Source organism: Alosa pseudoharengus, unplaced genomic scaffold, assembly GCF_046254945.1.
Source record: "Alosa pseudoharengus isolate Yale_2024_CS ecotype anadromous, Long Island Sound unplaced genomic scaffold, YU_APseudo_1.1 YU_APseudo_1.1_scf_2, whole genome shotgun sequence".
Classification (NCBI taxonomy): domain Eukaryota; kingdom Metazoa; phylum Chordata; class Actinopteri; order Clupeiformes; family Clupeidae; genus Alosa; species Alosa pseudoharengus.
In genome coordinates, this window is record NW_027468663.1 from 19739437 (window position 1) to 19762990 (window position 23554).

At 45.2% G+C, this 23554-nt stretch overlaps 1 protein-coding gene across 1 annotated transcript in view; it reads left to right on the forward strand.

Annotated features, from left to right (window-relative positions):
• LOC143134012 (protein WWC2-like) overlaps positions 1 to 23267 on the forward strand; it is a 55366-nt gene extending 32099 nt beyond the window's left edge. The window contains exons 10-23 of the mRNA XM_076294044.1: positions 353 to 442; positions 595 to 1286; positions 3340 to 3460; positions 4607 to 4687; positions 5815 to 5904; positions 9281 to 9473; positions 9969 to 10088; positions 10290 to 10381; positions 10573 to 10828; positions 15792 to 15959; positions 16957 to 17049; positions 17634 to 17918; positions 18866 to 18993; positions 20001 to 23267. Of these exons, the coding sequence (XP_076150159.1) occupies positions 353 to 442; positions 595 to 1286; positions 3340 to 3460; positions 4607 to 4687; positions 5815 to 5904; positions 9281 to 9473; positions 9969 to 10088; positions 10290 to 10381; positions 10573 to 10828; positions 15792 to 15959; positions 16957 to 17049; positions 17634 to 17918; positions 18866 to 18993; positions 20001 to 20067 (2476 nt within the window). The 3' untranslated portion in view covers positions 20068 to 23267. The remainder of the gene's footprint in view (positions 1 to 352; positions 443 to 594; positions 1287 to 3339; positions 3461 to 4606; positions 4688 to 5814; positions 5905 to 9280; positions 9474 to 9968; positions 10089 to 10289; positions 10382 to 10572; positions 10829 to 15791; positions 15960 to 16956; positions 17050 to 17633; positions 17919 to 18865; positions 18994 to 20000) is intronic.
• The last annotated feature ends 287 nt before the right edge of the window (positions 23268 to 23554 follow it).

Below are 23554 nucleotides of genomic sequence, written 5' to 3' on the forward strand. Positions count from 1 at the left end.
GTGCGATTGCTCCACTGGTTTGACAGTAATTAAGGCCAGTGTTGTCTTAAGCTGCACTTATGTTATTGTAGCCACACAGAGAAAAGTGTGTTCCTTTTAAGGAAACACAAAGGGCAAATAGAGGAGAGCCAAAAAGGTGTGTTTTTTTAAATAAAATAAAAAAATCAATGAAACAAAAGAAAAATGTGTATTTCAAATAACTGCAAAAAAAACATTCTATTCTTTTTTTTGTGTTCAAGGAGGATACTTTGTTATTTCCATGGTCTTCAGTGCCTCTTGAGTGTTGTTAGGAAAGGCCACTTAGTGTTTTGTTTTGATATGAACATCTTTGTGTGCTTGTGTGAATTTTCAGGCTGAAAATTCAGGAGAGGCGGCGGGTTCTTATGCAGAGGTTGGCAGAATCTACAAGGTTGGCCACGATGCTCCAATCACAACTCAAAAGGTGAGACTGTGGGCACGCTAACACACACCTACATACACACACACACACACACATTTTTGTGTTACTGTTCCTGTGTCTGTGGATGTACCTGGATGTACCGTGTTCCCCCCCTGTTCATGTATGTGTGTTTTTCCTCTCCTCCCGGTGTGCAGTCTGTCAGCCAGCACGCTGTCGGTGTCGTCGGGCAGCAGCCTGGGCTCCCTGGCCTCCAGTCGCGGCTCCCTCAACACGTCCAGCAGCCGCGGGTCGCTCAACTCCCTCAGCTCCGGCGACCTGTTCTACAGCGGCCAGCACGACGCCACCGCCGCCGACCTGGACTACCAGTACAAACTGGACCTGCTGCTCCAGGACCCGCCTCCGTCCGCGTACGGGCACTCGGGGCCCATCACCACCATCCACGAGCACGAGGTGGCCAAGACCCCCTCGGCCGCGTCGTCGTCGTCGTCCTCCTCCTCCTGCAAGGGACCTCCTTTCTCCGTGGCCGGCGGCCCGCTCTTCCTCACGGCCGCTCCCCACACGACGGACAGCTCGGGCCCGGTGCACTGCGTGGCCTCCACCAAGCCGGCCGAGCCGTCCAAGTCGGTCACGTCGCTGTCGTCGCGCTCGTCTCTGTCGTCTCTGTCGCCGCCCGGCTCGCCGCTGGTGGTGGAAGGTGCCTTTCTCCACCCCTCGGTGCAGGACTCCTCCACTGGGCAGGACTACGGGGAAGGGGAGCTGCCGGCGGATTTCGCCGGTCTGGGCTTCTACGAGAGAGCCCTGGTGTTTGACCCCGACTCTGAGGACAAGGAGACGGGGGAGGGCGTGAGGAGGGTACCCCTGACCACCTTACAGGAAGGCGTGACGGGTAGGACAACTGTACCTTTGGTATTTGTGCCCACAGCATTTCACACACATAGTGCATCTTTGGCATAGCGGTATTAGTCCAATAATTACTAGATGATTAACAGATCAGTAGCCTAGTTTATTGTGTTACAGCTAGGATCTGGAAGATATGGCACATCATCACAGGATGTCGTTTTGCCATTTACTGTTCTGTTCAGTGTAGTTGTTTAGTGTATATTTGTTAGTGTTAATGACCAAAAGTGTTGAAATTTGGTAAGTTGACATACACACTCTACCTATATTGGCTGCCATGTAGGAAGTCTCTTGTTCTGTGAAAACCAACGATGACCGCAGCATGTTGCCCGAGCCCATAGCTGCAGCGTTTCAACGTGAACCTGCTGATCTGCCGCCAGCTTGGAGGTGTAAAGAGCTTTTTGAATCAAGAAGTTTGATCTCTGGCGTCCTCTCTGTAATCAAAACACACTCATTAACCACTAAGGGAAAACTTCACAGTCGCTCTAGCACCCAGTTATGATGACGGATTATGTTCCCCAGCAGCGAGGTGTGCATTCATAGAGCCATCGATCCTGTCCCTCATCATCTCTAAGCTTGTCACATAGGGTACCTCAGGGCGGTCCGATCAGCTCTGACTCTGGGCAAAACCATCTGGGTGGGCGTACTGACTACTGACCCCTCTGGGTGGGCGTACTGACCGCTGTGGATGCGGGACAAGGCTCCTCATCTTTTAAGAAAAGTGAGCCTGCGTGTTAATGCCTGGCCTTGAGCTACTAGTGAAAACATGGTTTGCTGTTTTTTGCTGCTGAATGGATTCCATTTATGCATCTTAGCACTGGATCAATGAAGGCACAGTATGTAGGCTAATGCAGGAAGGAAGTCACAAAATAACATTTCAAAACGTACAAATCAACAGATCGAACAGAATCGTCAGACCATCCATGTCTCAGATGAGGTATTTTAACAGAAGTCGCCAGAAATTTCAGAAATAAAATGTGTTTTTACAGAGAAGAAACAAGACAGCTGACCTTGAAGCAAAGCTGATGGAAGACTTAAGATCACAGTTAATCAAAACAGTCAGGAAGTCTGGTCTACCAAGAGAAAGAGTCATTAGAGGAGGCCTGCTTTGAGATGGTCAGAATGGACATGTATGGAGAATAGAGGACCCATGATTCTGGCTCAGGCGAATGTGTTGAAAAGAAAGCCAGATGAGCTATTCTGTGCGCTATTAGTGACAGTTTTAGTTTAGGAATGTAAGTGAAGACCCCCAAAGCTCAAAGCCAATCTGTCTTTTTACACTTCACACTTCTGTATTTTGTAGGGAGGACATTTTGTTCGGAAGACAGGCAGATTCGCTTTTTGCCCAGGAATGTTATTTGGAGTAATTTCCATACAAGATGATCTGTGCAGAGCATTCAGGTGGATCTCATGTTTTTTTTTTTTTTTTTTTTTAGACCGTCAATAAGCCAAGACTTTTTTGATAAGCCAATTCTTTTTTTTTTTGAAGGTACATTCAAATCAGACAATGGATAGCTGAAAAATAGCTTGCTTAGTCTCTGCTACCTATGACAGGAGGGGAAATAGTTTTCCGCTCTCCTCTGAGCGCATGCATGTTTGCTAGTGTAACACTGCCATCTATTGTCAGACAGTGGGTACTGCATAGAATGACAGCATGGTAGAAGCCTTTGTTTTTGCTGGGTGCGTGTGGGGCTGATGAGCTCTTTTTATGCATGTGCACAGCACACACATTTTTGGTGCAGCACTAATAGTGGACCATTGTACAAAAAAAAACCCATCCAGAATGGGCATTGTAAAATATTCTATATTTCTTACATGGGTACTTACATGGATTAGTACTATTATGGACGGTCATACTATTCATTACTACTCCAGATTATAATGAATCACAGTAATTAAGTGAATCACTAAAGCCACATGCATATGCAGCACACTGACTCCCACATATCAGAATGTGCACAGGCAGATATCTGGAAAATTAGGTGAGTGTCGTGAAGGGTGAGTGTCATGTACATCTCTCCCTCTCTGTCTCCTCTCTGAAGATGTCGAGCTTGCGCGCCACTCTGCGGACTCTTTGGAGGACAAGCCGGCGTGTGTGTCTGCTGCAGTGTCAGACGAGTCGGTGGCTGGCGACAGCGGCGTGTATGAAGCGTCAGTCAAACGGTAAGCTCCCCCACTCCTCTCCTCTTCCTTCCACTCAAGCCTTTCTGCTTGTTTTTTTTTCTCTCTCGCTTTCTCTCTCCTTTTCCCTTTTCTTGGATCTAAATTTACTAGTGCATGGTGCAAATCTGTGTTACAAATGAAAATAGTCTATAACAAAAGACTTGTTTTGCTTTGGTCAAAACACAAATTACAGTTTTTACTCATACATGTTATGTTTTTAAAGGCATCATCACTACCCTACATTTTAGCTGGGAGGAGGGTTTTACTTTTATTGATTTATTTTTAATCAGTTTTAACTCCGTAATAGAGGGGTGAAGACAACTCTGCTCCCTACATGCTTTTCTCCTCTCTGCCCTTTGCTTTGGAGCTGGTCATCTTGAGAATTTCAGCTTAGAGCTATTCACAATCACCTGCAGAGGTCAGAGCCCAATATGGACGCAGCAGCATTGAGCACAGCCCAATGAACGCTTTTAAAAATCAATGTTGTGATTGTCCAGTCCAGCTTCAGCTGCAAAGCTTTTTTTTATTATTTCATTGTGACACACACACACACACGCACACACATTAAAAGAAATCATCATGACCATCACTCAACATCACCATCATCAGCATCATCTTCATCACCTCCCCATTGTGTCCCTCTATACCTCTTTAGTGTGGCTGCTTTGCCTCTCTGTCTGTATGTCCCTGTAGAGACGGTCAGGGTACTCACAGTGTGGCTCCTGGTTCCGCTGGCAGCCACCATGCTTCCTGCTCCCAGCATTCCTCCCCCTCTGACCTCCTCATTTGTCTTTTTCTTTAACTGTGTATTGCCCACATGTCAGCGCCCGCCCCCCCCCCCCGCACACACACACACACACACACACACACACACACACACACTCTGTTCTTTTCTCACTCCTTTCTTCCTCGTTGCTCTTCGTCTGGGGTGGTTTAATTAGGCCACTTGACGGGGGCCGACTCCGGCTCCCAGAGTGCTTTGCTTCAGAAGGGCCTCGCTGTTTGTAATTAATCTGATCAGAGACCTCTTCACCTACCCCCTCCGACAGGGACAGGAAATGAAAAAATAATAGCACCACTCTGAAGTCATATTCAAGTGTGTGTGTGTGTGTGTGTGTGTGTGTATGCACGTGTGTCTGCGTCCAGGTCAAATGAAGTGGAAGACCCTGTATATATTGAGGACGAGCCAATTCTACCTGAGACGGCCCAAGTTCAGATGGGAATGAAGTAAGTAAACACACACACACACCCCACCTCTGGCTCACATAAACACACTCGGAATGTCTAGTCCGTATTCCACCTCTATGCACTTCACTATGTCTCCTCATACCATTTGTGGTTGGTACTTCATGTGTACTCAGAAAAATAGTTTTTTTCCACAACCCTACAAAGCGCTTTGTAAGAATCCCAAAGATTAACGTCCTGCACAAGTCTAGCTTGGGCAAGGATTAAAGGGACTTCCGGTTCCGGCGCCGACAATAGTGGCAGCTTGTCTAGGTAGCTCTGTGTCTTTGTGTTTGTCTTGAATTTCCCCTGGGGATCAATAAAGTATCTTTCTATCTATCTATCTATCTATCTATCTAAAGTAGTTTGTTACTACTTGGGATAGGATTACAGTACAGTAGTTTGTCACCTTTTCTAAACCCAAGTGTTCACAAAAAACATAGAAGATAAATCAATATTATTTGTTCTGGTAGTTTTAGGCCATTATGCATGCCTGCTTATGTGTCAGTAAGTTGTCACGTTAGCCCACATACACGTGTGTATAATTTATGAATACACACACACACACAGAGTGAGGTAATGATCAAGCCAAATGAAATTTCATGCCAATGACTTTATTTCCCATGAGCTTACAGTGAATTATTTGCCAGCATTAATTATTTGATATGAAGTTGCAACCTTATTTGTGGTGATTTTACTTCTCAAAGTATTGATCAAACTTATCGATTAAATAGTACACCAATTTGAAAGGAATCTTATTGTTATGTAACAACTGTCCAACAGATGCATTACTCTTTACTCCATACAGAATGGAAAATTAGGTCTGTTTGTACATGGAGGCAAAAACTATAAAAATTCATGAGATTCAAATGATTTCTGGATTCTGTGTGGATCTGTGGTCATCCGTACATAGTGTTAAAACACCCTCTGAACTGAGCAAATTGTGGTTAAATTGAACTGAGGGTTGATTTCCACATCACAGTTAACCCTGGTCACTCACAGCAGAGCCAGGCACCAGGCAGGCACTTGGGGGGGTCCAGTGGTGAAAACCCTGTACTGGTGTTTGGCTCGTGTCTATGAGCTCTCCTTTCCTTACCCCTCCGATGCTGTGTGTGTGCGTGTGCGTACAGGTACGACGCCGCCACCTCCAGCTTCATCATGTTGCTGATGCAGCTGCAGAACGTCGCCGCCCTGCTGGTGCCCCTGGCCACCACTAAAGTGTGAGTATGTTTGCTGTTCCGGGCCTTCAGGTCACACTTCAACTGAATAGTGCTGCTTTTCTGTTCAGAGTAGTGTTTCCCAACCTTTTTTCCCTCGCCTTTTTTCCCACTGTTTACTATGAGAAAATCTCACAGCTCACCACCATGACATGAAACATAACAAGTCACAACGTTACAAGTTTCTTGCCGTTTTATTGCTCCCTCAGTCCCCAAAACTCTGGTATTTTGATGCATAATACCAGCAGGCTATGTGTGAACCCGTAGCTCAGGCATTGATTGTAGCCTATCGACTGTCTGTAGCGCACTGCTTTCATTTTCTCTTTTCTGTTCATTGCGCTTAAAGGGGGTGGGTCAGGTTCATGGTCAGGCACCTTTTGAAGTATTTGTTCAGCTGTTTTTATTTTTCCAACGTCTTTCGGCTATACAGCATGACTGTTATTCAGGGCTTAAAGCTGTCAGGCGTGGGCCAGGCTGTTTGAGATTTGAAAACGGATCATTATACAGTATAATGGCCTTAAAGGTTTCAGGCACAGCAATTTGCCTTGCTTTAAGCCCTGCGTTATTACTTTTTGCTATTTCTGAATGCAGCTGTTGTGTGCTGTGTCTAAGGTGCGATTGGCTGTTTAACATTCCTAGTATTCCAATAAAAAATTGTGTCAAGAAATATGGACGGAAGTGCAAAACTGTATGCAGATTAAATAGTCAGTTACTTTTAAAGGTAATTCCAGGACATGATTTGATAGCCTCCACTTGTTGTGGATTATTAAAGGTGCCGTGGGCCTAATTCAATGAAACCCTGATGAAGGAAGGTGGGGAACTGTGGGGCAAGTGTACCACATTAGGCAGGGATCACACTGACCAGTGGCAGGCGGCAGGTTTCCTGTTGGCAGCGCTAGCAGAACAAGCTGAGCGTTTAACTTGGTTCAACTTTCAAAGCGCATCGCGAGAGTATTCAATCGTCAGTTTCGGCAAACCGTTTGTGTTACTTAGGAACGAGATAGAACTTATTATGGTCTGAGCGTTGCGTTACGCTTACCACTACCGCTTCGTTATTTCTAACGTGATCCCCGCCTTGGGGTCTCAGTGCCCTCGGGGACCCAGGTTCGATTCCGACCTGCGGTCATTTCCCGGCCCATCTCCGTGTCCCATTCACTTCCCATCTCTCCGCACTATCCTATCAACAAAAAAGACAAAAAGCCCCAAAAAATATACTTGAGAAAAAAAGAAATGGTCACGAAGGCTGCCATTAGTGATGGACATTGAAGCTACTGGCAGCGCATGTTGTTCTGTGTAGGTGGTCCTTCACGGTTCCCGGGTTCAACATATGGCGCGTTGGGGACTGCCGCCAGCCAGTCGTGCACAGTTGGTGTATCCTACATCATGTGTGAGGCTAAACAGACTTGGTTGTTGATCGGCCACTGTGGGAAGTCCACGAGGGATTGAACAGCTCTCCAGTGTACATTCAGGCCTGCATGCAGTGCCCTGAAAGTTGTGGGATCAATTCCAGGCTTCCACCGTTGTGCCCTTGAGCAAGGTATTTAACCCCAAGTTGCTCCGGGAACAATGTAATCCCTTGTAGTTGACATGTAAGTCACTTTGGACAACAGTGTCTGCTAAAGGAATACATGTAAATGTAAATATCTGATGTTTTCGCTGTGTTCAACTTCAGCTTTATTAAATTTCGCTGTGCTACAATCAGAGGGTCTCCCCATCCATCAACTGTGCATTGACCTTATTTCTCATCTTCAGTAACCAAGGGGTTGTCATGGAAGTAGGTCACTGCATAAGGTATGAGATCAGCCAGCATCAGCTGTTGGAGCGCGTGTCTTACATGTCAACCTTGTGAACTCCTCAGCCTCCGAGAGGAGTTTATTCGTTTATTCTTCAGCAGAGAACGCATGGGCAGATGCCACGTAATCTGCACGGCTCTTTCATCTCTGTGTGAGATTGCTCAGTCAGAACCTCTGGGGAGGTGTGTGTGTGTGTGTGTGTGTGTGTGTGTGTGTGTGTGTGTGTAGGTGTGTGTGGTGTTCCATGTTGTGCTGGTGTTAGATGGGGTGTTAGTGTGATGAGCAGATGTGTGACCTGTACTGGGTGCAGCAGTAGGGGTGAGAAAGAAGAACCAGGAGAGAGACACAGAGCCACTAGGGGTTTCGTGTGTCTGGCAGGGGGGTTGAGAGAGCAGGAGACAGGAGACACACTTCGGCCTCACACACAGTGAATACAATCACACACACGGCGGCGCACACACATATCACTTGTGTTTCTCCCCTTGGATCTATTCACACATACATCATACATGTACACACATACACACAAACACACACATGCTTGTAGTACTATCCAGCCTTGATGCATCCCTTGTAGTCAGGGAAACCTAATTTGTAGAGAACACACCTTGTTCGACACACATTCTTGCATACAGACAAAGACACACACACACACACACACACACACGAACACATGCGCATACACAAACACATGCGCACACTAGCCCAGGTGCTGCAGTCGCGGCAGGGGGCCTTGTGGGCTGAATGTGTTAATTATTTATCTGGACTCTTCTTCCTCTTTCTCCTCCTCCTCCTCCTCCTCCTCCTCTGCTCTGTGTGCCCGTCACTGGCTGTTTCATGTTTCTTTCATGCGAGCAGAAATTAAAACCAGCCCTAATCCCTTTCTCTTATGCTGCAGAGCTTGATACCACCGTTTGTGTCAAATTGAACAGCAGGGGCCCCTTCTTTGAATCCGGAGCAGGCTGAAATCTGTCCCGAGAACATGACGATATAACTTAGCGGGAGGTGTTTTAAGTGTTCCCTCACTTTTGTTATTTTTTTCTGCGTTTTCCTAATTTTTCTCCCATCTCTTACCATCGTGCCAAACCTCCCCCTCTCTCATTCTCTCTCTCATTCTCTCTCTCTCTCTCTCTCTCTCTCTCTCTCACACACACACTCTCTCACTCTCTCACTCTGTCTTTGTGTCTCTATCTCAAACCCACCCCTTTTCTCTCTCATGCTTCTGTCTTTGTGATGCTGTCTATCCTTGTTATTCTGTGCCTCTCTCTCTCTACCTCCCTCTCTCCCTGTCTGTCTGTCTGCTTTCTTCTGTACTTTCTGTGTATAGGAAACAGGGAAACAGGCTTTATTGTTGCCTGCTTTCTTAACTAGATCAGGTGTGAGATGGTGTGGTTGAGTTGAGTTGAGTTGAGTTGAGTTGAGTTGAGTTGAGTTGAGTTGAGTTGAGTTGAGTTGAGTTGAGTTGAGTTGAGTTGAGTTGAGTTGAGTTGAGTTGAGTGCCCCAGGCGCATGGGGCCAGAAGGCTGCGCCAGTCCTTCATGAGATAGATGTACTTCAATATTGTATTGACTCCTCTATTCCCCCAGGTACCTGCGGGTGGCGCTGCTTCCCTCCTCCAGCGACGTCAGCTGCCTGTTCCGCACACGGGTGCAGCCGCTGGCCCAGCCACTAGTGCTCAACGAGGTGTTCCGTGCCCAAGCCCCGCTGTTGGTTCTCCGCCACAAGACGCTGCGCATCGACGCCTGCGTTGTGGGCCAAACACTCCGCGAGGAGTGCCTGGTATGTACACACACACACACACACACACACACACACACACACACACACAGAAGATACGATAAGATGAACTTCATTAATCCCCTGAAAGGAAATTCAAATGTTACAGCAGCAGACTATTAATGAGAAACAGACACGTTTAATCACTGAACACACACCAATGCCTTAACTGCTTTTCTCATTAAATGGACAAGTGTCCTGAGATGCCTGATATAGAAATGAGATGATTGCACACGGACATATACACATATGCAAACGCATCGTAGAGTCCTGTTGCCCATTATGTATGGGGGAGGTTTTTTTCCCCAAAATCTATTTCTATTTTTTAAAAGAGAGATAAAGTGAGGACCAGTTAGTCTTAAGAATGCTGGATACAGCATCTGACAGGCTAAACTACTGCTGCTGACCATTGGCTTTCACTTGACTTTAGCTCAAGGTGGTTTGAACTTGCATCTCTGTTCATGTGCAATGCTAATGTGTGTGTGTGTGTGTGTGTAGGCAGGAGTGCAGGTCTCTCTGGGTGATGTGTCTCTGACCGAGAACATGAGTAATGTGTGGTACAGCCTGTTACCCTGCAGGAGAGCCAGCAAGGAGCGAACCCCTCCACCCCTGGACCTGGTCAGTACCATGGCACTCATTAGTGGGAACAGCGGCCACTTGGTTCCAAAGAAATACAGTGTTTCACTGTGCAACCATTTGTAATACTGTGTGTGTGTGTGTGTTTGTGTGTGTGTGTGTGTGGTGCTGATGTGTTTGTGTGTGTATATCTGTGTGTTTGTGAATTTGTGTGTGTATATCTGTGTGTGTGTGTGTGTTTAGGATGCTGTGTCGGCCTTGCTGCAGAGGACCTCTAGCGAATTGGAGGCTGTTGAGCAGGAGCTGGCACATGAGGAGAGCCTGGGGGACGAATGGTGTGATTCTCACACACACACACACACACACACACACACACACACACACACACACACACACACACACACACACAGAGAGAGAGACACACGCACACAAGCACGTACACATGCAAACGCAGACAGAGTCGCTTCCAAACCAACATGCCGTACACCATTGCGTCCTTCACCAATCATGTGTGTTTCATTGTCAGGTTGGCCATGCTGGAAGAGCCTACCTCAGAGCTAATTCTAGGAGAGGAAGCGGAGGAGGAGGAGGAGGAAGGGGGGGATGAAGAGGAGGAAGAAGCAGACGGCGAGGACGTGAAGGCCTGTGCAGACGAGTCTGTTGGAGCGTGTGTGTGTGACAAGCAGGTGGGGGGCAGAGACCAGAGGATGGAGGATGTGGACGAAGGCAGCCGAGGAGGTGGGGAAGGCCAGCTTCCTGAAGCGCTCGCAGGGCCCCAACTGGTGAGTGGTGCGTGAGTGGTGCGTGCATGAGTGGCAGAGGTGGGACCAAGTCACTGTTTGGCAAGTCACAAGTAAGTCCCAAGTCTTAGCAGTCAAGTCCAAGTCAAGTCCCAAGTAAATACAGAGAAGGGCAAGTCGAGTCCAAGTCCAAGTCACATCAAAGCCAAGTGGAGTCCAAGTCCCAATCTTTTTCAAGTCCTGAACAGGTCATCAGGTACTCTTCACTTAATAATGCCATTATTAGATTATCGATCATAATTTTAGCACTTCCATCTAATCCACAGTATTTTTTTTATAAATACAGATTAAAATATGTTCAATGTTTCTGTCTTGTAATCTTTTACGACATATGCATGCGCATACCTGTGTAATATACACATGTGCATACCTGAGTAATCTGTACAAAACGGATAGCTACATGACACTCAGCACAGCTGCAAATATATATATTGTTTTTCCAAATTGCGGAGCCCACTGTAAGGATGAGTAATAATTTGACTGATGGCATTTCACTGCGCTAGTCCACAGATTTGCCTGCAAAAAATGTATTAGGCTGTCTGCCAGTGGCGACTCATAAGGGAAGCCAAGGTCAACACTTTTATATTATTTAAAAGATAATAATGACAGTAATTTTGTTTTAAAGTATCCATTTTTTTAAGAAATACTACACATTTGATGCTGTTTATCTCATTTGTAAATGGTGCACTGTCACTTTAAGCCCATTGTGTGCCACTGTCCACACATTCTCATAATAATCTTTTTTTACCAGCTTCATTTAAATATAGCCTATGGCTAGTCCACAAACTCAAACATTGTTTGTGCCACATGTATAGCACAATATTAACAATGATATGCATGATATTAAGTTGGCACAAACAGCTTTCATTCCTTTGGAAAGAGAAGCATGTATGACATGATGCTTGCTTGACATTTTCTGTTTGTAATTAAAAGTGAATTATGAGCCTGGTAGCCAGTAGCCACCTAGCTACAGTAGCTGAGTTGAATGCGTTTCAATCATGTGCTTCGTGTAAATAAATTATTGAATACTTCAAGACTCACCAGTTCCATAAGGCAAAGACAACTCTTCATATTCTTGTCCACTTTCCAAATAACAGTGAGTGCAGCTAGTATGTCATAGTGACCTGGATCTCATAGTTTATAACGGCTAGTGAGAACCGGATAAATGCGCAATCTTCTCTAATCTCGTATTTGTTGCCTTCACGATTTCCTTTTATACGTTTCTTAAATTTAAAAGAAGATATCAATCATCATCAACAATGACAAGCCAGCTGGAACCTACTCGTTTTCTCTCCCTCTCGTGCATGCTTAGATGCGTTCTCAATTAAATGCAGTAGGCTAAGTTCAAGTTGGATCTTAAAGGAGAATTCCGGTGTGATATTGACCTAAAGTGTGTTGAAACATGATACCGAGAGTGAACGTATGTCTCATAGCTCACCTCGGCTTGTCCCCTGCACTCAGAAATCTGGCGCTAGTTAGCCAATGCTACCAACACAGTGTTTCGTTGTGGTGCCTCGGGCATCGGCCTAGCCATGCAAATAAATCACTGTTTTACACCATTTACGAGGCTCAAAGTAGCTTCATACTTCATTGGTAGACTTCCGAGGGCCTTGACATTTAAAACGAGACATGGAGAACTTTGAAAAAGCACTGGTAGTTTATTTACAAGACGATTTATACAGACAGTACCTTAAGGAATTTTACTGTTCGACGCCATCTTGAATTTAGTCACGATAAGTCGAGCGACGAGTACAAACGTACAGGCATGATAAGGGATCAGATTCCAAAAATAATTCAGTGGAAATGCATGGATTCAGTTGCTTCCAGTAGCAGCAACTGGAATCCATGCATTTTTACGGAATTATTTTTGGAAAATATCATCTTTATGTAACATGCTGTTGGTGCATTTTGACATTAAACATTCTCTAACAAGAGTGCAAATCAGTTTGCAGTAAAGCTACTAGTTATCGGCTAAATGTTGGTCCTTCCTCTGTCTCTTGGTGCGCTACACACAGTGCGTAACGCGTGTGGGGGTAGCGGCAGCACTGAACTGTGCTCTGGCCGCTTGTCTCCGCTATTTTTATTTATTTATTTATTTATTTTAGTCACGGAGGGAAAGCGTCTCTGGGGTGACTGGTCCACGATCAGGAAATGTAGTTTTTGATTCGAGAAATGTCAAGTTATCACAAGTCAAAAAGGCAAAGTCCGAGTCAATTCTCGAAAGAATAGTATTCAAGTCCAAGTCGAGTCGCAAGTCATGCCGAATTTTATCAAGTCAAGTCTGAAGTCATTAAAATCATAACTCGAGTCCAAGTCATGTGACTCGAGTCCACATGTCTGGTGAGTGGTGTGTGCGTGAGTGGTGTGTGCGTGAGTGGTGTGAGTGTGTGTGAGTGGTGTGTGTGTGCGTGAGTGCTGTGTGCATGAGTGGTGCGTGTGAGTGTTTGTGTGTATGTGTGGACAGGAATGCCCTTAAGTGCTGCTTTTAATCTGAGGCTACTATGACTTTTCATCTGAACTACTGCCCTTTTCCCTCTTCCCTTAGAGTCCTTTCATCTAAGAGCAGTCTGTTTCTGGTGGGCTGTTGAACTTTGTGTGTGTGTGTGTGTGTCAGAGATAGAGAGAAAGAGAGAGAAAGAGTGTGTGTGTGTCTCTGTGTGTCTGCACAGACAAGACTGTGGGCTCTATCTTGCACTCCAAGTCGCTTTGTGGGCGGATCTTGGGCACTGTTGCTATTTTACCGGCAGGTAAATCTAAAATGGGGTGGTCTGATTCACATTAATCATGGGTGTGGTTTGGGCGTAACGTGCAATAAACCAATCAGATCGTTATCTCACATTCCCTTAAAAAGCAGGGCGCTTGTTCCATGGAGGATTGCTATTATAACGGCAGATTTGCCAGGTGCACACAGGAGCGCTTTACAGCAGAAGAAACTGACGTTCTTGTTAGGGCTGTAAAAGACCGAGAAGTAGCATTGTATGGGGATGGGAGAAACCTACCCGAATTACCTCACTATAGACGATGCAACTCTTCTGTCAAATAAGCTCTCCTCTCCCGTGTTGCTGCTGGGGTATTTGGGTTAAATGGCATCGGCACATGCAGTTCAACATCACGTCTCCTGAAGTCCTCTAATATTTCCTCAGTTATGTCATCAACACATCCACGATCCATGGAAATGTTGTGTAAAACACAACATGCCACAAAGAATGCTGCGACTTTTTGAGGACTGGATAAGTCAGGAGGCACTTTACAGTACAAACACCTGAAGCGCATTTTCAGTATGCCGAATGTTCGTTCAATCACACTGCGTGTTTGTGTGTTCGATTATAAAACGTTTCACGCACTGTTGCTGGCATAATAAATGGTGTCATCAGCCATGTCTTTAACGGATAGGCGGCACCACGTGAGTGATCTTACAAGTTGCATCGCAAATCACTTGTATGTTGATCGAATGGGTTCCCTTACGATTGATGTAAATCAGTGCGTTTTCTGTTGGGGCATGGAGTTGGACATGGGTGTAGTCTATAGCACCAAGGAAACCAGGGAACCCACACTTAGCCCAAAACGCCCGCTTCGTTCTTTCCTGGCTGACAGGTGTGACGGGGAATTGGATGTATTCCCCAGCATGTCGAACTAGACCTGATGTAACTGCACGTATAGCCGAACTTATGGCAGATTGCGAAATGCCTCCAATGGAACTAAGGGGGTGCTGGAACGACCCAGACGCATAGAAATACAGTGCCGCTGTATCTTTCACTGCAACTGGGAGGCATAGGGACGGGGTGCATCAGTTCCCAGGTCATCTGCCAGGAGATGGCAGACATCTGTCACAGCCTGACGGGTCAGGCGTAGCTTACGCCTATTCTACCTCACCGAGGGAGAGATAGATATGTCTAGGCCGGTAGATCCTCTCCCTCCCGCGTCTAATTCTTTGTCCTAAGACGTACTCCATCTCACTTCACTGTGCAATAGAAAACAATATGAGCCAGCGCAACTTAACTGCTAAGTTGAAGAGTAAGGTTTTTAGAACTTACATGATAGTAAAGGTGATTTCGCAGTCTTCAGAATTTTGTTTCCTGGTTCTTGACGGACAAGCTACTTTGTCAGGTGTCCTTATATACTTATCTGTCTTGCCACTATTGGTCAAACAGGTTAGTTTGATCCGTCAATACTACAATTAGCGAAACTGTGTACGCCAGATTTATGCCTGTTTTTTCACATTTTCATGGACACCACAATGATTTCCCTTGTGTGGTAGGCCTAATATTTTTATGTATGGTTTGCAAAAATGGGAACTGCTTCCGTGTAAGCAAAGTGTATGCATGTTGTGCACACGCTACACATTATGGCGGAATTGCTTTCTGAAACTGCAAAATATCAACAGGGAACGTTTGCGCTGGAACATGCCCCCTCTTTTCGCTGAACGAAAAGTGGGCGCTGTGGAGAGAAAATTCCAATATGCGCTGACTGCAAAATAGGAAAGACAAAAGTGCGAGTATACAAAGTCAATTGCGCTGGAGTGCAAGATGGAGCCCTGTGTGTCTGTGGTTCTGTGTATGTGCATGTCAGTGTATGTACACCTTCCACTGGCCTGCTTTGTGTTGCTCTGTGAGGGGTTCACATAGGCCAGTAGTGCTGAGGAAAGAAATTCCATTACCATAGTGAGGGCGGAATTTTGTGTGTGTGTGTGTGTGTGTGTGTGTGTGTGTGTGTGTGTCTTATTCAGTGGCCATTCACTCACAATAGCCAACAATGCTTCCCCCAAAACATGTGTGTAAAATCTATGTGGAGGTCTTGGACTCCAATTTATCAGCAGATTGGAGTCAGCCAAAGCTTAACCAAACTACTCGACTTCCAGAACACTCACACACTCTTTAAGCACGATGGAGCATCACCTCCATTATGGAGAGGTCAAAAAGTCGTGACCCTGTTGCTCTCTGCGCAGGTGGACAAGGAGACCAACACAGAGGCGGCGATGCGTGAGGGGGTGGCGGTGCGGCCCAAAGAAAGGTCGTGTCTCGGCCCACGGCAGCAGAGAGGCTTCGTCAGGAACAGCCTGATCCTGCGCTCGCAGACCTTCTCCCCGGGAGAACGCAGCCAGTACATCTGCAGGGTAACACACACACAAAACACACACAGATATACACACACAAACACATCAGCACCATACACACACACACACACACACACACACACACACACACACACACACACAGATATACACACACAAACACATCAGCACCATACACAAACACACACACACACACACACACACACAGATATACACACACAAACACATCAGCACCATACACAAACACACACACACACACACACACACACACACACACACACACAGATATACACACACAAACACATCAGCACCATACACACACACACACACACACACACACACACACAGATATACACACACAAACACATCAGCACCATGCATGCATACATACCATTATTTCATACTTCTGCATACTGACTACATCCTGAATCATGTAGAGATCTCCGGCTATGTGATTTTCTTTGGTTTCCACTTGTCACTTATGCCAGGTTCAGAGTCAGCCCAGTTTTGACATGTCATCATATCTGATCCATTTCCAGTCAGAATGTGATTTGTTTTACAACTCCTCAACGTGTTCCCCCATTGACCAATAGGATGACTCCTGAATGCCTAAGCTGTCACTTCAGGCAGTGGTCAATAGCAATGATTTCTTCAATAACACTAAAAGCAATGTCAAACCTGGAGTTTTTCCTCCACAAGACCTGATCAGCATTATGCTCTTGCTCAAAAACTGGTGACTGCTGAGCTGGCCATCAGATGAAGGGACACATGCTGTATGTCGAGCCGTTTCGACTGTGCTCACTGTTCAGTGTGTCTGGACAAGACCAGCAGACTGTAGCCTAGTGATGTCTGTTGCCAGTGCCAGCATTGCATCATGCAGGCAGGCCTCAGGTTGTCAACAGTAATGGGGTGGCTGCTGTCCCCTCGGCACCCCTTACTGACACACACACACACACACACACAGCTCACACCGTGCAGTCCCATTTCCCTCACTTCATGTTGAGTTTGAAATCAATCTTTACTCCTTATTTCTTTGCAGCTGAACCGGAGCGATAGTGACAGCTCCACACTATCCAAAAGGTCACCATTTATTCGCAACGCTTCCGAGCGCCGCAGTCTACGAGTCAAGCGGGTATGTGAAGTGCTATTTCCCCGTCTTGTTTAGCCACTAGAGGTTCAAATTATTTTCTGTGGCTTACATGTGTACAAAACCTATAAACATGACTGAGCATCTCAAGATCAAACGCATGCAGGGCCTAACCACAGACAAAAAAATCTAAAGTGTTCTGGTAATGTGATTTTTACACTCACAAACTCTTTGCAGTTAGCATTAAAACTTTCATAATTGTGACTTAAGATAGTCTATGTGGAACTATTTAAGGTGTCTCCATTGAGATTAGATGTTCTAGATTTCTGTGTGTTAAATGTTATGGCTGAATTTTTAAAGGCCATTGGCAGGCCATTTTAGTAAGTGAGACAAATAAAACCTTAGGATATGTAAGCAAATGTAATATGCACACAAAAATCCTAAATTATATCTTAAGTTGTTCATGCTCATGTTGTAGTACCCCCAGAGAATATTGAGTGATCCCACTTGTCAAATTGGATTAACTTTGACCTTTCTCATCACAATATCGGCTGGTGAAGCTTTTGACTTTTGCATTGACATCACACACTGACCGGTGTGCGCTCGCTCCTCTCCCCCGGTCGGTCCAGACGCTGTGCCAGCCGGCAGCGCGTGGTGGCGGCGTGGGCTCCACGCAGACGACGCGGACCTCCCTGGACCTGGAGCTGGACCTGCAGGCCTCCCGCACGCGGCAGAGCCGGCTCAATGCCGAGCTGCAGACGCTGCGGGAGCTGCGCGCGCGCATGGAGGCGCTGAGGGACGGGGGCGCGGACGCCCAGGCTGACCCCACGGGTGCCCAGAGCCGCGGCGCGCTGACGGCCACCGTGCTGCAGGACCAGCGCTTCCACAGCCTGCTGCAGCAGGCCGAGAGACAGGTGTGTGTGTGTGTGTGAGATCTTTTTGTCTGACCTGTGGTAGTTATCTTGTAATGAAATTGCAGGTAGTTGGCCATTGGATATTGTAAGGCTTAGGTGACACAGGCAAGGCCAGGGCTCTATATTCCTCTCTAATCTGTCTCTCTTTTCATCTCCTGTGTACATTTTCCTCAGCTAATCAGGCTCCTTACATTTTAATCTTCTTCTTAACGACCCTATTATTGCTTCATTCTCCATCCTCAAAGGCCTCTCTAGCATCTTTAAGTTGTTTTTTCAGCATGGTAAGCCTCGCCCGTAAACAGAGTTGATCTCGTAGCCCCCTGCTCTGAAAGATGCAGAGAGGGGGGAAACGGACAGCAGACGAGTGCTTGGATTGCAGCGGAAAGACAGAGTCCACCGCCAGCAGGTGTGTCTGTCTTAGGTAGCCACGCTCGGGAGGCACTTGTTGAAGCCCAAGGCCAGTTAGAGCCCGTGGTACTGATGGGCTCTACTGAGAGACCGGTGCCAGACGTCTTGTTTGTCTTTGGAAGATTGTCGTATTGATTTTTTTGCGAAGGCTGTGGTTTTTAAATCTTGCCATGTCCCGAGGGCTCACTTTTTTTTGTTTTTTTGTTTTTCATCTACTTTTAACTTCTTCTGTGTGTGTGGGTGTGTGTTTTCCCATGTGCCTTGATTATGTGCTGGTTTTAATGTCTTCTGTCTGTGTTTTTGGGTTTTGTACAGCTTTGTACTGACCTTCACTTAGTCTTATAAGACGGCCTGCAATGGAAACTTGGGCAGATCTGTTAACTTTTGCAGTAGTTAAGAGTGTATATTCTTCCTCAGGCCTATTGCTTTTGATGGCTTTATCCTGATGTAACCCCCCCCCCCCCCTCCCCCACACACACACACACACACACACAGTCTCTCTCTTTCTCACACTTTCTCTCCCCCCATCCTGCGTCCAGGCCGAGCTCTCAAAGGAGGAGCAGAGGCAGGAGCTGAAGGCAGAGAAGCTGATGCGGAGGGCCTCCAAGGACGTGTGCCGCCTACGCGAGCAGAGCCAAAAGGTCCCCCTGCAGGTTCAGTCATTCAGGTGAGCCAAAATAACCTGTCTCCCGCTCAGCTTAGCTCAGCTCAGGGACACTGCACAGTGGGAGATATCGCATGGGATTTCAGCATGGACACTCGCACTCACACTAGCATGCTAGCTCAGGCACACGGCACAATGTGAGCGATCCCATGGAGACTCACACTAGCATACTAGCTCTGGCACACTGAACAATGTGACATCCCATGGAGACTCACCCTAGCATACTACCTCTGGCACACGGCACAATGTGAGAGATCCCATGGAGACTCACCCTACCATACTAGCTCTGGCACACTGAACAATGTGACATCCCATGGAGACTCACCCTAGCATACTAGCATACTAGCTCTGGCACACTGAACAATGTGTGAGATCCCTTGAGATTTTAGCATGGAGACTCACACTAGCTCGCTAGCTCAGGCACACTGCACAATGTGATATATCCTGTAGGATTTCAGAATGAGACATACATGTCCGACTCACACTAGCTCCAAACAACCACAATGTTGTCTGTTGGTTGGGTGGCACTCTCTGCCACCTCCGTTCTGACCTGCTTTGAGGCATAGTCCCTACCTGTGAGCATCGGGCTTAAGATCAGCCAATTCCGGCTGATGGCAGTGTCAAAGCTCCACCCAGTGGTGGAAGAGCGTCACTGCAGTCTAAGGCTCCTCTGGCCTGGCTCAGTTGTCAGATCAGGGCAGTGCTGCTTGCCTTGTGGCCCACTTCATCACTACATGAAAGATCAACACGTCTGTGCTGGAAATGTCTGGGCCAGCCGCCTCTCTCTGCTGGGCTAACATCTCAGGTCACAGTGAAACTCTTTATTCCAGAGAGTGTGTACCGATGACTGTGTAATAATGCATGATTAATGATGCTTGCCGGCAAACTGTGTGTACTGAACTTGACCCTTGGAATATCTCACATCTCTTGCTTGTTCTCTCTCCCTATCTCTCTTTTTCCTTCTCTCTGTCTCTCTCTCTCTCTCTCTCTCTGTCTGTCTTTCTGTCTAGGGAGAGGATGGCCTACTTCACACGAGCAAAGATTAATATACCCTCCTTGCCAGCTGATGATGTATAATCATACATACTACATACAGCAAACAATGAAGTATTTGTATGACTTTATATAGTATTTTAATAATGTAACCTGATGAAAAATGAAAACATATAGAAAATATATAGATTTTCACAATATAGGTTAATGTATTTGTATAAAAATACAAAAGTTGGTATTGATTTTGTTTTTAATGAAAATATTTTTTCTCAGAGAAAACCAAAGTAGGGTCATTTTGGTTGATGTATTTGCTAAGTCATGATGAGCCTGTACAGTTTTGTAAAGTATGTGTGTGTGTGTGTGTGTGCGCGTTAGTAAGGGGTCGGGTGTGTGTGCACACGTTAGTAAGGGGTCGGGTGAGAGCGTTAGAGTGAAGGAACAAGAAATGTCACTTCAGGTCCTCATGTGGTCCTCTTGTTGGTCACCTTAAACAGGGATTTTAGGAGAGAGAGAGAGAGAGAGAGAGAGAGAGAGTGTGAGACAACTCTGTTTAAAGGCAGTGCTCCACTTTGGTCTTTGTGTTCTGATCCAACACAACCTTGTTCTTGTGAATGTAAGCAGTCATTTTTTCCCTTGTCTTATTTTACTGCACTGATTCCTGCCCCCCCTCTCTCTCTTGGCTTAAACTGTGGCTGTCAGTATTGTACTGTGTGTGGCTGTCAGTATTGTACTGTGTAGTGACATGCTATTTACATCAGCATCAGCAACACCCCCCAAAATCCAAGGGAAGCAGCTTTGTTCAGTGTTTAAAGGCCTGAAATGAAATGGGACTCTCAAGGCTCCCTGGCCAAATGAAGGATTTTTTTAAAAAAAGGTCTCTAGCCCCCCACCACCACCATTGGTGTTTTTTTTTTCTTTTCTTTGACAGTAACATCAGTGATGCTGTACCTTTTGTGACGGTTCATCTCTCTCTTTTTAAGAGTTGTCATGCGGCACATCTCTAAAAGCTGTCAGTGTTTTGTCAAGAAAACTATGTAGGAAATGTTACAGTTGTCGAGTTGGGAGTGAACAGATTAGGTATTTGTCCTGAGAAATTGAAAGTGTCCGTTTCCCTTAGGTGAGCAAGATATACACAGTTACTTCTGACTCACCAAGCTGGGGAAAGCCAATGTGAACTTACAACAGAAGCCTCGTCTGTAATAGTACTTTGGTTGGCATTTGGTTCTGCCAGTCTGAGCTGGAAGAGTTGAGCATAGCACTGCTTTACCTCAGATTCACTGAGGCACAGATATCAATCCTAATGATGTGTTTGATCTTGCTGTTGCCAGATATGCAGCAAAACCTTGAATTCTGAATAATGTTCTTCAGCACCTATGCCCCAACAATGCCCATTTTTGTTTATTTATTTCCCAGTCATGTCTTATTTATGTTTATTTTGTTTATTTGATATTATTATTTTTATTTTATTTTTAAAGAATGCCCTCAAATTGGTCCCTTTTGGTCCAAATTGGTTCCTTTTCTGTAATTGTACATTCTTTCAGAGGCAGATTTGGCAGCTAATGCAAGCAGGGAATGTTATGCACACATTTCTGAAAGGCTTTGCTTATCAACTCTCTATGAGTGGCCAGTGCAGTGATGAGTGCTGATTCAAACAGGATCGACACTAGTAGTTGGAATGCACAAGAACAAGTCCTTGGAGATTTAAGAGATGAAATTCTCCGAATTGGTCAGGGCGCCACACTGTGTATTCAGTGTATGCTTCAGGGCTGGTTCATAGGCCACGCAAGCAACGTGGATACAGTTGACAAAGCTTATATGCATGTTTTGAAGTGCCTTATCATAGTCTGCGCAAGCTGTGTGGACAGTACACCCCCATGGCCTGCGTATTTCATAGTGAGACACCAAAATAGATGCTTGAAAGTCGCAAACTGACGTCCAATAATTATGAAGTACTTAAACATTAAAGCATGGTCATGTGTACTGTATAACAACATATAAAGTCATAGAGGTGTATAACACCTACAAACTTAATAACTTCCCACAAACATAATGAACCAAAACCAAATAAAATATTTGTGCTTAACATAACAATCCCTTAAATATAACAACTTCCCACAAACGTAATAACTGTTTTATACCATAAATGTATAATTACAATAATTATATATATATATGATCATGATTTTAACAAGTTATTACATTAGCTTCCCACAAACTGATATAGTGAAAGTGTTACAGAAGTGAATCCATGGATGCAATAGACTCCAAGTCTGCCTGTGGAAGTGCATGTTTGGGTCACATCACATGATCCATACTGTTGTGTCTAAGCTAAATGTACAAAAGTGTTTTTGCAATGTTGCTTGGTTTCTGTTGTTCTGCTCTTTCATAACAGACAATTTTCTTTTTAAGATGTACGCATGATCCATGAAGATGTATCAATCCATTTTTAGAATTTTGTTTTGTTCTTGTTGTTGGTTTCTTTTCTCTCTTTTTTTTTACAATATTTAATGAAATCTCACATTTGTAAATATTTGTATTACTTTTGCATATCAAATTCAAAATCAAATTTACAGAGTGTTGTAATGCATTTGCTCTCTTGAAACATTGGAATCTTTTCAAATGATTGTGTTAGAAAATGTCCACTATTAGGAACTAGCCACTGTAAGAAGGTATAATGCTTATGAACCAATGAACTTGATTTTGTTTATACCCATTTCAGTGCAAAGTAGAAATGGTCGGAATTGAAATCAACTTCCATCAGTGACTTCCCCGCATATGATCGTATGTATATGTGTGTGTGAGTCTGTGTGTGTGAGTCTGTGTGTGTGTGTGAGAGAGAGAGAGAGAGACAGAGAGAGACAGAGAGAGAAAAAAAGTGATTGACAGCAAGTATTTACTGTACCTGTGTACCAACTGTGGCCAATCGGATGGGCTCATGGACACTACTGGACAGTGTCTCCTCCTCTCAGCAGTTTGTATGTGTTCCTGTGATTGGTTTAAAACTGATTTAAATGAACCGGACTCAGATGTGATTATTTCAGTCTCCTATGACTTCCACAGAGATGCTACCCATCATCTACCCATATCAGAGATATCTACCCATAATTTGCTTGTACCAAGTGAAGACAGAAATGTGTTCTCTTTCTCCCATGGTCCTGAAAGTCAGTTTCTTTTTAACAGAAGGCGGTTGTGGGGAGATGGCTTCCTCAGTCAGCTGTCTGTTTGGGCTATAATGAAAACCCGTCTTTAAATACACAAGTCCTTCTATGGCCACTTTTTTCCCAGCTGTTTTTCATGTGTTACTTTAAAGGTTTATTTGTGCAGGAGGAGTATGTGTTTGTATTACTTTTGCATTTCAAAATCAATTTTACAGAGTGCTGTCATGTATTTGCTTGTTTCCATTCAATTTGATGGTACATGGTTAATATGGACACAACGCTGTGAAAATGAAGAATAGTGTCCATTATCAAAATACATGTTAACAAGTCAGCCATCATGTATCAGTGCTCGCAGTTGGTGATTGCAAAGATTAGCTCACTGTATGTTGGCAAAACTCTGTATGATCCAAGAG